The sequence below is a fragment of the Podarcis bocagei genome (assembly GCF_964188305.1).
Source record: "Podarcis bocagei genome assembly, chromosome: 11".
Lineage (NCBI taxonomy): Eukaryota > Metazoa > Chordata > Lepidosauria > Squamata > Lacertidae > Podarcis > Podarcis bocagei.
Window position 1 is genome coordinate 27481918 of NC_138136.1, and position 16208 is coordinate 27498125.

General features: G+C 41.2%; 1 protein-coding gene across 1 annotated transcript in view; it reads right to left on the reverse strand.

Annotated features, from left to right (window-relative positions):
- Nucleotides 1-1813: 1813 nt before the first annotated feature.
- LOC308596978 (uncharacterized protein) overlaps nt 1814-16208 on the reverse strand; it is a 68432-nt gene continuing 54037 nt past the window's right edge. Inside the window, exons 12-15 of the mRNA XM_081212417.1 lie at nt 10936-11083; nt 10600-10743; nt 7927-9782; nt 1814-2189 (exon numbers count right to left, since the gene is read on the reverse strand). Of these exons, the coding sequence (XP_081068543.1) occupies nt 9313-9782; nt 10600-10743; nt 10936-11083 (762 nt within the window). The 3' untranslated portion in view covers nt 1814-2189; nt 7927-9312. The remainder of the gene's footprint in view (nt 2190-7926; nt 9783-10599; nt 10744-10935; nt 11084-16208) is intronic.

The following is a 16208-nucleotide window of genomic DNA, read 5'->3' on the forward strand; positions in this document are numbered from 1 at the left end:
AGGCAACTTTCAAGCTTCCACCCATGCAAATGCACCCTAATAAATGAAATTCATTAGACCATTTCATTTCATTTCTTGTCTATAGCCTGCTTCCTGACGGATGCCCAACCTGCCTCCTCTCGTTCCAACTTCCCCATGCCTTAAGATCTTCAGTTAAGGCCCTTCATCTGCCATGTAGTTAAAAGCCACTCCATCCACACAGCTGAGAGGCCATAAATTTTTGGTACAGTCATTTTGGTTAATTTTCCACCCTGGCAGGTCAAGAGAAGAACTTGTATCTGAGTTTGTTCAATGTCATCCTCCCTACCAATATATTTTCCTTTTGTGTTAGGACATGCATTTTTAAAAAATTAAAATGTTTTGGTGATCTAAGCTGTTCTGGGAGCCTTCTTTGGCAGAAGAATGGGACAAGGTATATTTCAGAATTTGAATGAAAATAGTATTTCCTGTGACAATGAGTAAATAGTGAACAACAAATCCCATCATGAATGCCAAATATATGTTTTTGTATGCGATAATAGGCAAACATTATTATGTATACCATAATAGGTAAACACAACAAAACAGTGGATGTTATCACAATTTCTCGAAGACATTTGCATGCATAGCAATGGTGACTATTTTTTAAATCCTGGTGTTACTGAATTTTGTGTGTGTGTGTACTTTTATATTTTATTATTATTATTAACACGCACCCATGAGAGGGGGAGGGGAGGGGGAGATGAAAATGGGTCTACTTCAGAAGAAAGAAATTGTTTAGCTGGGGAAGCCTATAAAAAATCAAGGTACTGGATTCATGTACTCAACTCATTCTGATAAAGAAAGTGAATGGCACCAATTGAGTCTTATAAAAGTAAAATGAAATCAGAGTTGCCTTACTGTTAACCTTGTGCCTAGAATATGCTTTAAGTAATATATATTTTTAAATATTTTTGCATTTTTCAGAACTAACGACCCACATTTATAAGATCTTTTATTTAAAAGGATTGGTCCCTTTGCATATTTGGTCATGACTGCAAATTACATAGATCAAAGAAAACTGTCCTTGTGAGCCACGTTGGCAATTATGGCTTCTTGTTTTCAATCTGTCAGAAAAAGGGGCTTACATTGCTTTCAGGCTGCACTGATTTTCTTTGTTTCAGTTGCCCACAGTGTCTCATTTTATAACATTTGTGCAAGTTAGTGAATTCTCTCGTGGACATGCAATCTACATGTGCATCTTTCATAAGCAAAGTAGTGGGGCACTGTTGGACAATGCACTAGTAAGACATTAAAACTAATCCTTAGTGCAATGCATCTGCCTACATTTTAAAGCCAAAAGTTACAAAAATAGGCGCCTTAACTTGCAACCTTGAATTTCTTGCCTGCATATTGTTCCTCATAATAATCCAAACTGAGGCAGCAATGGTTGTGCCTTGCTATTAAGCTCAGATGGGTGAGGATTAACAAAACTGAACCTTGCTCAGCCAAGGTAACAGTGATGGTAGTCAAAGAATGGGCCCTGTTTGAGTATGGGGCTTGATGGTGTCCCAAAAACCAGGCAGGATTTTTCAGGTGGCAGATAGCGGTTCTGTGACCAAGCACCTGGACCGTGTGATCCAATTCCAGGGTAATCTCTTTCCGCAACCTGTGAAGGTAAGCTACATTATATGTTCTTTAGCGTGAGAAAAGATTTAGAAAATACCAATTGTGGTTTTTCATATTTGGGCCCAGCAATTAGTGCAATAACAGTGCTTCAGCAGATCATATCCTAGTCAAAAATAGGTCATTTTAGGTATTTTCTGAAGATAACAGAATATAAGAGCTCCAACAATGAAATTTCACACTATATTTATTTGATATGATTGTACAAAAAGTTGCATTCTTCCACTATTGCCCGAGGTCAAGAATTATCCCACAAGAGATCCTTTCTCTGTTTTTCTCATAATAGGGTGGAATTAATTAAGTCCATTTAAAAATCCAACCACGAAGGCTGATCTATGGGGAGCGCCTGAGAACTGTCAACTTAAAGAAATCTCAGCAGACAGACATGTCACTGCTCCTAAATACGATGAGTAAATTAATGAACAATTTTTTAAGAGCTGCTATATTTTAATAAAGTAATGCACAACCTACTATTGCTCAATTAATGACTTTAGGGACCCATCTGCATCTCATGTTCACTTCTTGTTGATTCAGACAGTGGCTTTCTGAAAAGAAAAAAATGCATTCCTTGTCTCGAATGTCATGCATGTTCTACTTGAGATGGCTTTCCCACTGTTTGCCGGTCCAATCAAATAAGCAAAATGGTTTCTTACTACCAAAGAATCCTGGCCTACAGTAACTCTCACAGTTGATGCTGATACTATCCACTGCTGTACTGCACTTCTAGCAAAATTGTATACATTATGGACAAGAAATCCCATGTATTATACCTAACATCCTCCCCCATCAGCCATTTTGGTTTTATATCGACTTTGCTCTATAATGAGTGGTTTGCCTCATTTTCTCATGGTGGTAACTGTGCATCCAGGTACACTGACATGGGTGCACTTTCATTGTTCTTTCTTTCTCCCAGTGAACTGAATGATGTGGTCTAAACTGCAGAGAACTGGTGTGGAGGCCATGGGACTGGATTCCATGACTTGGTGGTCCTTTCCAGCTTTATACAATGGTGCCCCACAAGATGAATGCCTTGCAAGACAAAAAAACTCGCTAGACGAAAGGGTTTTGCGGTTTTTGAGCTGCTTCGCAAGACGAATTTCCCTATGGGCTTGCTTCGCAAGACAAAAACGTCTTGCAAGTTTGTTTCCTTTTTCTTAACACCGTTAATACAGTAGTGATTTGACTTCGAGGAGCAACTCATAGAACGCGGTGTGGTAGCCTTTTTTGAGGTTTTTGGTGATTTTTGAAGCTTTTCCAAAACTTTTCCGACACTGTGCTTCGCAAGATGAAAAATTCGCTAGACGAAAAAACTCACGGAACGAATTAATTTCGTCTTGCGAGGCACCACTGAGATTCTTTATAATTTATAATTTTGATCTAATACACACTACATATCACCACAACACATTCACAACTTGGTTCACTATGTGTCTGTCATTACCTTTTTTTATTGAATGGGAATAAAACATTGCCAAAAAAAATAAAAATGTTTTTTTCTAGCTGAAACTTGGGTCTTAGCCGAGAAGGAATATATTTCTTACAAGCAGACAGCAGCTGTTTTCTTTTGTTATCTTTATCCAAGCTATCAAATTCTGGAATAAACTTACTGAACTTGCTGCTGTAGGGTACAAGGGCACCTGTAAATCATGGCTAATGGAAGATGTTCATAGGGACCTTTCAGCTAAGTTCGAAAAGTGCTTGGGAGAAGGGTGTCCTACTAAGATTGCAGAAAATATAGTAGTCGAGGGCTGCATTACCAAGAGCCTTGAACTACTGTAACGTGACAACCTTTAACCCCAAATCAGCTTCAAATGCAACTGGTTTTTATGTCAGGAGGATTTATTAGCAACGTTTTAAAGATGATGGTTCAGGGAATGGATATGTAATGAAACAACTTAATCTGAATATAGCCTTCATGCATTCAGGTGGTTTTAACAAGGGTCAATAAGGCATACCTCCTTGAGAAACATTCACATCCATAGGTAGAGACAATGAAGGCATGAAGGCATGAAGGCATGAAGATATGGCAAGCCTTGAAATGTAAGGGGTGTGAGCTTAAAGTAGATGTGGAAAACAACAGTGAACCACTGTAGAGGAAGAGGGCAATATAATGTCATTAGAACTGAGTGAATGTAGAAGCAGATATAAACTGGGAAGTCTCCAGTAAAAAAAATTCAGAATATACTCAGATTATGGCAGAAAATTATATTAGGCTCAGTACTGGTGTAAAGTAGTAGATAGGTAGCCGTGTTGGTCTGCCATAGTCAAAATAAAAAAATTCCTTCCAGTAGCACCTTAAAGACCAACTAAGTTAGTTCTTGGTATGAGCTTTCGTGTGCATGCACACTTCTTCAGATACACTGGAGTGTATCTGAAGAAGTGTGCATGCACACGAAAGCTCATACCAAGAACTAACTTAGTTGGTCTTTAAGGTGCTACTGGAAGGAATTTTTTTATTTTGACTACTGGTGTAAAGACCACTGAGATTACATATTTGAAATGTTGAAGGGAATAGCATAAAGGCATTGTAGATTTATTAAATCAACAGTAAATTAGTAATTTCTATAGTTATACAACTGAGAGGAATGTTATATTCAAAGTGGAAGAAGAATGAGTTAGAATGAGAGAGAGAGAGACTTTGATAGAAGTTCTGGTAGTAGATAAACTGATAGAAGGAAATAATTAGAAAATATAATCGAGAGAGGAACTTCTTTACACATCATTAGCATGTAATCAAGCACATACAGCTCTGTATTGAATTTGTATTATGCAGACCTAACTAATCTTGACTCAGATAAATCAGTGGTAAAAAAAGGATAATTCTGATCACAAAATTACAGTCATTTTTATTAATGGAATGGAGATGCACACACATGAGTCTTGACCAATGGTTCTATTTCCAATTTCAGCTTATAGGTTCTCTCTAACAGCAATCTGCTTCCAGCCATCTCCTGATTCTCTACCAGGAGACACCCAAACCCACCTGAGATCATGGCATGCCACTGCAGGGCTCAGAATAAATGTGGAGTTGTAGCAGCTACTCAATATTGGGAAAATATGAGAGGGGCAATGGAGCCTAGCGGCCAGCAATATTGACTAATCTCTGGGACAATGAAGCCAACTGACTTTGTCTTTCCCTTTAAACCAGCAAATGGATAATTGCCATGAGAGGAATGGGGGGTGGGGAGTACAAGAACTCTATGGTCAGCTCTGTAGTGCTATAGACAAAGAATAACATGATAATGCCCTGGATTCTAGTGGTCACTTAAGAATTTTGACTCTAGTACTTCTGCATAACAGCCACACATTCCTTTCCGGCTTACCCTACTGTAACACACCAAGTTTTCTCTATGCAAGGCCACAAGTTATAGACTACAAGCATAAAAGCCTGCTTTTTTCCCTTAACTGTGTCAGGTTTCATAGGTAGCATTTTGTTTTATAATGTGAAGGGCTACATTTAGTTTAAGAAGGTTGAGTTGTCAGGATGTCTTTCTGCTAGTCATAGAAGCAGGTGGTAACTCTGTTTTCTGCTGGTGAATTGCAGGTCTAGCAACACAAGGCTAGGATTTATTTTTGTAGAAGGAAGGTGCACATGCAAAGTTTTTTATATACGTATTTTGCATATCAATACTTCCTGCACCTAATAAATGGGGGGGGGTGTCAGTTTGCATTTCTTAGTACAGAAAGTATTGACCTGATGTGTAGAGATCTCTCCTATTCTAATTCAAGAAGGTTCTGGAAGCTTCTCTGTGTAAAAGAAGCAAGAAGGAGGTTCGTGATGTTTGGGTTATTCCTTCAGAGAGGCATAGCTGGCTTAAACTGGTTCTGTTATCTCTTTCAGACAAGGCTGTTGCTTAACTCTTCTCCATCTCGATGTTTGGCACAGCTGCCTAAGGTACAACGTGATGTCACAGGCCATTCACATGAGGTTAAAGACCTTGCCCTCAGAATGCACAGCTGTGCTCTGCTCCCAGAGCAAAGGCTGGATGAAGCGCCTTGGCCAAGAGAAGGCGGCTAGATATTCTAAAGTGAGGGCCAAGAGATGCTCAGCTGCTGAATCTCAGCATCCCTGGGATGGTAAGGATGTACAGAATCATCATTATCTGAACTGGGGGCAGTGCCATATATATATTACATTACTACTACCAAGACACAAGTGCATTGTCACAAAGAAAACCATCAATGCTTCAAAATATTGAATTCTGTTTATACTAGTCTGCTCTGAAGCCCTATAGATAATGGGATAAGACTAGGAAAAACCAAAGGGTCCATAGTTACAATGCCAACTAATTTGCAAAACAGGACCGCCACACTAGTGAAATGTGCTGCTCCAGACTTCTGGGTGAGCCTTTCATGAACTGGTATTTTGGGAAGTGCAGCAAGGTGGTTGTTAGCATGTAGCTAATTGCACTATATTTCCATAAGCCTTGGATCAGAGAATTAACATGACTGAGGACGGCATATCGTTTCTCTGGACTCACTTCAAAGGAAATGCCTAATTCAATAGCAAAGCATGGTTTGTTTTATTATTAATATGGATGCTGCAGATCATTTTCAAAGAAAGCCGTTTGCACGCTTTGAAAATTAATTATGTTAAGGTTATTATAAACTAAATGTTGGGAGTCCAAACACATGTTTCCAATATACAGATTAATTAAATCTCAATGATTTGTAATATTACATAAAATGACTTTGCGATCAGCAAACTAGCATCTCTTTTCTTTCTTTTTGAAACTACTTTTCCTCCTCCTTGCTTAAAATACCCAATAACATTACAGCAACTATAGTCTTAGTCATGAGTAGTTAAAATCATTAATTTCCATCTGAACATGTATCACATGCTAGTTTAAAAATCAGGGGGGACCACAAGCCTAACGTAATTAAAATGCAATTCAGAGGACACAGTGGGTGGATGGCTATTTACATGTGAAAGCGCAGAATAAACGAGTCTCATAAATTATGCACGGAAAACCAGCAGAATTTAGGAGATCAAATATATATTTTTTGAAATGAAGCAAGAGCTGCTGGCAGTGGGACTCCATTCTCCCCTCCCAGCAAGCTGACAGAAGAGTCTCCTTCAAACATACTAATGAATTTCAGCCCCATAACTGCTTGTGAGCAAGGCCAAGATCACCTTAAAAAGGAATAGGCAACCAATCATGCTGTCACTTGTGCTGCTGGTAGCCATCCTGCTGATCAATCTGCTACATCTGGTGCCTTTGGAGACAAGCACGACAAAAGGATGAAGGGAAAGATCACGCTTCCAAAAGAGGAAGGGAAATTATTCTCCCTCCACTTGCACTTTGTCTTCTCTTTCTTTCTTTCTTTCTTTCTTTCTTTCTTTCTTTCTTTCTCTCTCTCTCTCTCCCTCTTCCCACCCCCGAGAGAGAAAGAAAGAAAGAAAGAAAGAAAGAAAGAAAGAAAGAAAGAAAGAAAGACTAGTTCAAGATCTGCTCTGCTCTGACTTTCTTCATTTATAAAATGGTTGCACTGAGATGGTAAACTATTCATTTTCCTTGCATGATATGGATTTTATCCTGGCATGTCCATCAGAACATTACTCTCCTGTCACTCTGCACGTAGTACAGCTATTCTATTTCAGTAAATGGGCTTGGGGAATGTGATCATAGTTCTGGATCAAATAGGGTGACATGAAGTGTTCCAAAGTAATCCAAATGGTTTTTTTGGTCAACAGAAGTCTTATCATTATCAATCATTTATTAACCCCCTGCCCCAAATGAGTATGTGATATACAAAGATTATTTCTTTTAATGCTTTGGAACTTTAAAGCCCTAAACAGTTTGGCTACCAGAAAGACGGCCTTCTTCCATATGAACCTGTGCAAAATTTAAAGATCTGTATCAGGTGCCATCCTCTGTCTGCCTACACTAGCAGATGTTAGGTGGGTAGCAGCTGGAGAGAGGGTATTTCCAATGGTGGTACCACCTTTGCAGAATAACACCTTCTCAATCACTTTGACAGAAGGTTAAATCGTTTTTATTCCCAGACTTTCATAGTAGTTTTTATTGTTGCTTTTAGAGAGCCATGCTCTGATTTAATATTCTTAAATATTAAAATAAGTCTTAACTCTTGCCTATTTTCTGGGATTTTAAGCTCAGTGTTCTTATTTATGTGAATCATTTTGAGCATATTCATTATTAAATATGATAATAACTATGATAATTTTAAAACCTAAGGATTTGATGAGCGCTAACTTAATAATACTTGGAAATTCATATTGACTCTCTTTAAGAGAATTCTGTAGCTATCAAGGCCCCTTACCTTAGAAGGACCGTGGAAAGAGTCACAAGCAAATTGACACACGCTTATTTTAGTCCTTATACATTTGGAAGCATTTGGAAGAGATACTCTTAGAAAATGAAGGAAACAGGAAAAAATCATTCCACCATTGAACCTGGCTGAACAACAAAACAAAGGTTGCGTTCTATTTCTGTCATTTATTAACGAGAACAAAGAAACATTTCATATTCGGCATTTCAACTGATAGTTGATTTGGGGGGGGATAAAATATAATTTAAATACATTTTTAAAAATACTACAGAGCATAATATTTTGCATCATTCTCAAACAAAACAAGGGGGTCGTCAAAACCATTCACAAGTCATAAACATTTTGAATACTGTCCTTGATCCTCATGCTATCATTTTGGGCAGTTTTATTAGCCTCGTAAGCATGAGGCCCAGAGTATTGCTTTTAGCAGGGGTAGCAAGCCAAGGAGAACAATTAAGTTTCCCAGATAGCTGAGACCATTTACGGAGAACCAGACTTGGCTTTGTGGAATGCCACAAATCACAAGCCTGCTTCAAGGATTGTTTTCAAGCCAAAGCATCTGTGTAGGAAAAGGACAACGTAAAATCGTGATGAGATAGATTCAAAGTCTCTTCCATTAAATTCCAGTGGATGCTTGGGGTACATCTGCTTAGCAACTACCTGGGTTATTGCTTCAGCACTAATAGGGAACCACCAAAAATTAAAAAAAAAACCAGTAAATGTCTTTCCCTAAGACACCCTCTGGACTGACAACCTGAAAACCAAATGTCCTGATTATTTAGCTGATGGAAGTCCCACAGTGCTATTCTCCATCTGTTACATGTGCCTGCATCACAAGAAGGAAAGTGAGGGAAAAAGAGGGGTATTGATGGGCATTCAGTTACCTTCAAAGCCATTATCTAGCTTACATTGTCTTGCATACATATAAAGCCCTGACCCAATGACAGTCAGGGATAAGTACACTTCTTAGTTTATAAAGCACTGCAAAAAGTGACAGAAGAGGTGCAGGATTAATTTTAGAGTTGTGATGCAACAATGGCGTTCATCTTCTCTCTATGCACACATTCCAGCTTTGACATTCTGTCTCTTCAGAGATATGCGATTTTTCAGCATGTTCCCATGTCTTTTAACATTATGTGGAAGCTGCTTCAACAGGCCAAATGTTTTCCATTTTCTAAACAGGAAACAGTTCTAGGGAATGAAATTTGACATGTATAAAATGGCTCTCAGGAGCCACTAAAGAGTATAAAATCAACTCCCAGAGGAAAATAAGCTTACATCCCACTGATACACCACATAGTCACAACTTCACTCCCACAGAATTTAGTTAAGAGTTGTTGACAAAGCTAAGGCTGCCACAGGCCCAAAGAGCTATGTCTAACTTTGCCATGGTGGCCTATCCATGTTTTTCATACTCTTGCTCCGGTGTAGGAGCTTCCCCTTCTGCTGAACATTTACACCATCAGAGCTTTCTATTTTCTGCTTGGAAGATGGGTTGACAAATTCCCTCTCTGTAACAGAAGCATGTTTTAACAAGAGGCTATGGCTGTCTACAGGAAATGTGGGTGTTGATTCAGGCTCAGGCTTGTGTTTTGGAAGTACATTCAAGCCCCTTTCTTCTATTCCATCTGCTCTGTCATCTTCCTGCTTTGGAAAACGCTGGCTGGCTCCCGCTTTCTTCGCTTTTTGGTCCCTTAAATTCCGAAGAGTTTCGAAGGCCTGGTCTAGTTCCGTTTGCAAGGTTTCCATTTCACTGGCTGCCTTATCCCGTTGCTCTCCACAGACTTTGAGGGAACATTCCAAAGACAGGAAGAACTCTTTTCCAAACTTTGACAAGGCCTCATCACCTTAAGGGTAAATTAAAAGAAGGTAGGGAGTTATACTGCACCATTCATTCAACCTAAACAATAGTAAGGCGTAACTGTTTGTGATAACATAGTATTTAATGCATTTCAGTGATCAACTGTATCTTCTCAATGTGCTATTTATCATGAAGCTAGGAAAAAATGGCAAGCTAGAACATTACTAGAGAGCCCTCTCAGCTATTAGAAAATCAACAGGTTATAGATGCCTTTCATTATCAAATAAAGCCCCAAATGTGCTTCTGGCATGTGCAAAATTTGAGCTTCCATTGGCGGGATATTGGATATCCCTTGCAACAAAGATGGGGAATCTGTGGCCCTCCAGATGTTGTTGGATTCTTCCAACTCATCAGCAAACATGGTATGGGATTATGGGAGTTGTAGTCCAATAACACCTGAGTCAAGGTGAGCCTTACAATTTCCAAACTGTGACTGATACTTTAACTTTGAGGATACTGGCTCACAACATAATAAACTATACATTCACATTCAAACGCACCATATAAGATACATTCATTGGAGTAAAGGATAAAATCAGGAACCAACCAAAGGAGGAACTTCATTTTTATTTTATTTTTTACAAAATCTCATTACTGCTCAAGTCTTGAACTAGGTTGAATGTACTAGATCAGCTATTTTCTATTTGACCTAATGCTGAAAATTAAGGATAAATCAGTGATGCAAGATATCTAAGAGTGGCTCTCTTCCCGTGCCTTTTTTTTTAAAAAAAGAGAGAAGACACCAAGACAAGCCTATCAAGTACATCCTTTACCAATCCAAATTGTACAAGTAAGGTTCTTACCTTCGTGCTGCTGATTCACTGGTGGAGCCAAAGTTTCAACTGCATATTGGATCTGTTCTGCATTGTTCCTAAAAGCAGTGAGGAAGTCTCTCAAAGCTGCCTCTGAAGCTTCTGCTTTAAGTTTTGTATAAGAAGAAAAAACATCTGCAAGAGAAAGTGGAAAATTATCAATTGCTCCCTGGAGACCGGTATTAAAAGTATGAAGCAGCAAGAGAGAGAGAAAATCTTGCATTTGAATTGTTTTCAGGTGTTTGAAACACTAAACATTTGTATTTCATGCCTGTCAGTATTTTGAAATTGTTTTTGTTTATGCTGCTATTACAGACATGTATTTACCTTGTAATGGTGAACATAGAACCATGGCAACATTATCTTGAAATGTGTGGTATGCTTGCTTTATCCCATCAAAGACAGCTTCGGTGTACTTAACTTGAAGATTATACAAATTTCTGTGGAAGTTAAGTTCAGCTTGCAAAGCAAGTATCTAGGAGGGGGGAAAGCAACAAAATGCAATATTAGGCATCAATGAGCCTAATGCATATTGGCTCAATCAGATGTCATGAGATGTCGCATGAACCCATGCAAACCTTAACCATTCTTCTTTCTTGGCATCTACCTGACAAACACCATCAGTGGCTGACTAGCAAACCAGAATGCAGAAGCATGGTTTCAATCCTGGTTTGGACTTGTGCCAATTGCGGTTGATACGACATCTGAAATAATAAACCATGGCTTCAGCCATTTGCTGTGCTTTCTAATACTACTGTGCTATAGAAAAGGAGTCCTACTAGAAAGGAAAATAAAAGCAGTCAAGCAGCTCTTACTGGTGGTGCCACAGCATGTTCTCCTCCCAACTAACCATCCTCTGCTCTGTCTCCCTGCCTAGTAGCTTTAAGTGTCTTGATCTGATTCACTTAGCAGGTGGGCAACATTAATGCACATACAATGGAAAGCTTTATAGCGGATAACTGCAGATCAAGCTGATGTCAACCGCACAGCTGCAAAGGCCGGTTGAAAGCAATTGGGGGTGGAGTGGGACAGGAAATCGCTGCCCAGCTTGCAGGCTTTGACATGCTGATAACTTGCACAGAATACAGCTCTTGTGTCTCCACTGGAGGTAGTTTAAGTATTTGCAGTCCTGAGGAAATTTGGAGTTTTACAGAATGCAACTGAAAGTGAAGAAAACTGTAGCAGGATGAGGGAAAGGTCTTGGGGTATTCAACATTCCCAATTCCTTTTTTCTCTCTCTCTCTCCCCCGTGCACACACGCACAAAAATGCAGACTTTTTATTTTCTGATGATTTTGCTAAAGCAGAACCACCTGTTGATTGTCCACCTGTAATAGAAACACTGAATAGTAAGGACACTGATGAACGAGACCACATTGCCACAACAGGCTGGGAATTTCTATTCTGTGAAGTGTAAGCACCGCATACTGTGTTTGACCATGCAAAGCACACCTGATGGCTGTGACTGTTTCTGAACAGCACAATCAATGAAATTGAGTGGGAAAATTGGTAGAGACATCAAAGACTCAATTCCTACAAGTATGTGCCAAACACACATTGCTGGGAATTTTTTTTCCTATAGCACAAAATGTCCACAATGAAAGAATATACATTATGAATTGTGCAGATGAGATTTATTCTCCCGGCCCACAGAAGGGGCAAATGCAAAGAGTCCGCTATTAAGAAAGTAAAGAGAGGAACTGTCAAAAAACCATCCATACCGTTTGAAGTTCCTTATTGAGAATGTGGAGGACACCAAGGGAAAGGGCAATTTACTACTAATCTTCCCAACAATCCACCCTACTTGCCAACTGCTCAGTATTCTTCCTTCAGACCAAGGACATGTCTCTGAACTGCTAGGTATGTTTTGGAGATACCCACAGTCACCTTCTCTCATTTCCTGTAGCCACATCACAGAAGTATATCCTCTAGGGCAGTGTTTCCCAACCTTTTTTGGGCAAAGGCACACTTGTTTCATGAAAAAAATCTCGAGGCACACCACCATTACAGCCCCGTGACGTCAGCGCGCAGCGTCACGCCGGGAGGGACATGAATTGCTAGCAAATTACATAATCACCTCCTTGAGGGCTGGCTCATCTTCTCCGAAGGCAGAACCCCATTAATTAACAGGACAGACTCACACCATAGCCAAGACGAGGGGGGAAAACCTCAGTCATGCACAGTCATGCACATGTGGGGGCTAAATGAGGACGAAGACCGGGCAGAGAGCAGGGTTCAAATCACCCCACCTGGCCAGGACAATCCCTGGGTGCTCCCTTGGGCCACTCGCCTGACCCACCTCGCAGGGCTGTTGTTGCGAGGATAACACGGAGAGAACCACGCGCGCCCCCGGGAGCTCCTTGGAGGAGAAAGCGGGCGATGAATGCAATGCACGAAATATATGAGAGGCGACCAGGTTTTGCAGGTGAGGGGCCCCCGCCAGCCTCCGCTTCCAACACCCGGCGCAACGACGCCGAAGTTTCCCCCCGGGCTCGGCTCGGGGAGCAGCGCTGCTCCCCCCCCGGCTCCCCTTCGCCCTCCCGGCTCCCTCTGCCGCCCACTGGGGCCCCCCCTCACCTGCCAAGTCCGGAGCGCCGGTGGAAGTTGCATGCATGCATGCAGGGCGCCGCGTTGCCATTGCATTGCACTGCACTCCATGCAACGCATGCACGCATGCATTGCCTTGCACGCCCGCCAAGGGGTCTCCCCGCGGTCCGATGCGTCCCCTCCGGCGCAGATGCAGCATTGCAAAAATAAAAAAAACCCCGACGCAGCCCTACCTGGGGGGCAGCCTCCGCCTCTGACGCTCCGCCTCCACGGGGATCCCCGGGCACCATCCTGCCGCCCAATCTCGGCGGGGGCGCAGGCAGGCTGCGCGGGGTCTGCGCGGAAGAGCCCCTGCCCGCCCGGCCGCCGCCGCCGCGCTCATTCCATGGCCGGGAGAAGAGCGCTTCAAACAAAACGCCCGGCCCACCAGGCCACGCTGGGAAACGTAGTTTGCGCACCCCGCGCGGGCGCGGAGCCCAAGGGCGAGGGGACTACGGATCCCGGCAGCTCCCGCGCCGGGGACGGAGGGGGAGAGGCCGGGTGCAGGGATGGAGGGACGGGTTTGCGAGCGAGTGAGTGGCAGCCGCCAAGCCTTGGCCGAGAGCCAGGAAGGGCCTCCCCGGAGGAGGAGGAGGAGGAGGGAGGCGCAGAGCGGGAGGGAACCCCAGGGGTCATCTAGTGACGGCGCCCCAATCGAAAATTTGACTTAAAAAAAAATGGAATTCTTAAATTTTTCCCGCGGCACACCAGGCAACATCTCGCGGCACACTAGTGTGCCGCGGAACAGTGGTTGGGAAACACTGCTCTAGGGTGAATATCTCATGAGCTAGTAGGCAGTGATAGTAATCAAACTCTTAAAAGAGTTAGTTGTATCTTTGACAAATGTCTCTGATCCTCAAACATTGCAATATTGTTAAGAAAAACAACAAAATAATGAAATATAGAAAGAAGTTCTGAGTATTTTTCTAGTAAAAAATAATAATCAGTGAATACAACGTTTATATGAAGTTTTTAAATGGCACCCTTTATAGACTGCTTTACAGGTTGCAAAACAGGCTTATGCAGCAAGAATCTGTTTCTATTCTAAGAAATAATCTTTGCAACACTTCCCCGTTTCATGCTCCAGTTTGTACAGCTGAGGGGAAAGAGAGCCAAGAACTACAACAAAAACAAATTTATACTTTTTTAAAGAAAAATTATTGCATGACATTTTTCATGCATTAATCTTTGGCCATGTTTTCACTGATAATGCTTTTCATGATGCACAAGGCACAAGATTAACAAAGTCCTTGCCCCCCAGATAATGAATGTACTGGGAAAATATGAATGTTTTACTTTTTCTGTGGTTTGCTACCTTTACACTATTACTGCAACATCAAGTAGCAGGAGATAAGTGAAGTACAACAAAGGCATATTTTTGAGGAAACTCATTAAATGGTCACTTCCTTGCCCCCCGAGGGAATCCAATAGCCCACAGAAACATAAATATTATGAAATGGGCCTTAGATAATTTTAACTTCCAATATTTTTGGCCATCTGTAGCAAGAAGTACTGAGCTAGCTGCCAGATCATCTTAGTGACCTAATGTACTTTCCCAGGCACAAGATCAAATCGTTCCAAGATGAGCTGATTGAAAATGAACAAAGAGCAGCAGATTGGCTGTTCTGCTAGAAATCCCAAGGGAGCAGGCTGGCCCTTAAAGCTACTGCTCCACCAGGTGTCTTCTTCTCAGTAGACTCTGGCTGTTTATGTCTCACTATAGTGTTGCGGGGGCAGAAATGAAATTAAACCAGAAGATGGTCTACATGAGCAACCTCTTGCACAAGCAGACGCTAACGATAAGCAGTAGAACCTACCCTCCATAACACTGTGTAAGCTTCCACTCAGAGTTCTTTGGGTCCAGCTAGCTGTCACTTGCATTAAATCTTTCCAGTTATTACATAGTGCTGTAATAACTGCAGCTTAATGCTCTCAGGCAACTCAGTGGCTAGAGAGCTGGGTTTAAAATTGTGGGTGCTTTGTCCAAAGTTCTCTCTCTAGTTATGGACCTGCTGCATTTTTGGTCACTCTTGGCCTCAGTTCATCTTGTGTAGGATGGGATTTATTGAATCTTTGTGTAGAATGTAGGGTGTAACAGAAAAAGCAAATGTGATGTGCAAATGAAATTATTAGAAGCTGTTGTAGTATTACAAAGGTTAACTAAGTAACAAGCCAATGACTCGACTTGTTCAGGCAAGGTCTGACAAGCTAATGCTTTATGAGACTCCAGCTACTTCAGCATAGTTTTAAATATTCCTACCCTGCTTTCTTCCTATACTCAAAGAAACATGGCATCCCCATTAATCAAAACTTGTCTTCCTTGAAGACTACAAGGATTTGCCTTATACCAAGTCAGAGCACTGTTCTATCTACCTCAGTAACTGTTTCTCCCGAGACAGGAAGTAGTTTTCCAGGTTGTCAGGCAGAGATTCTTCTCAATCCTACTCTTTTATCTGGAAATGCCAAGGACTGAACTTAAGACCTTTCTTACATCGCATGAGCTCTAAAATTGGCTTATGGTTCTCCCTGTTCAACACAAATGAAGACTACTAACCTTAATTAACTTAAATAGAGAGGACTGAAATTCCTTGATCTACTTATGCCATTAAGAACAAGCCTTCCCATGAACAAAACTGGAAAGAAGAAAGAAGCCCAACAAAGAAGAATAGCTCCTAAAATCAATGGGCTATGCAGAGCTAACAGCAAGAATAAGAGATCAACATGATGGACAATTTATGGAAGAGTGGAATTTTTTGCTTCTTTGAAAAAAATATATAACAACTAAACGAAATTGTGGGCAGCATTTGAAATGTGAGCAATGGGAAGAAATAATAATAATATATGAACTAGAGGAATATATATTAGATGAAATGTGTGATGTAACAGAGGAATACAGTCATGCCTTGGAAGTCGAATGGAATCCGTTCCGGAAGTCCGTTCGACTTCTAAAACGTTTGAAAACCAAAGCGCAGCTTCTGATTGGCTGCAGGAAGGGTGGCTTCTGATTGGCTATGG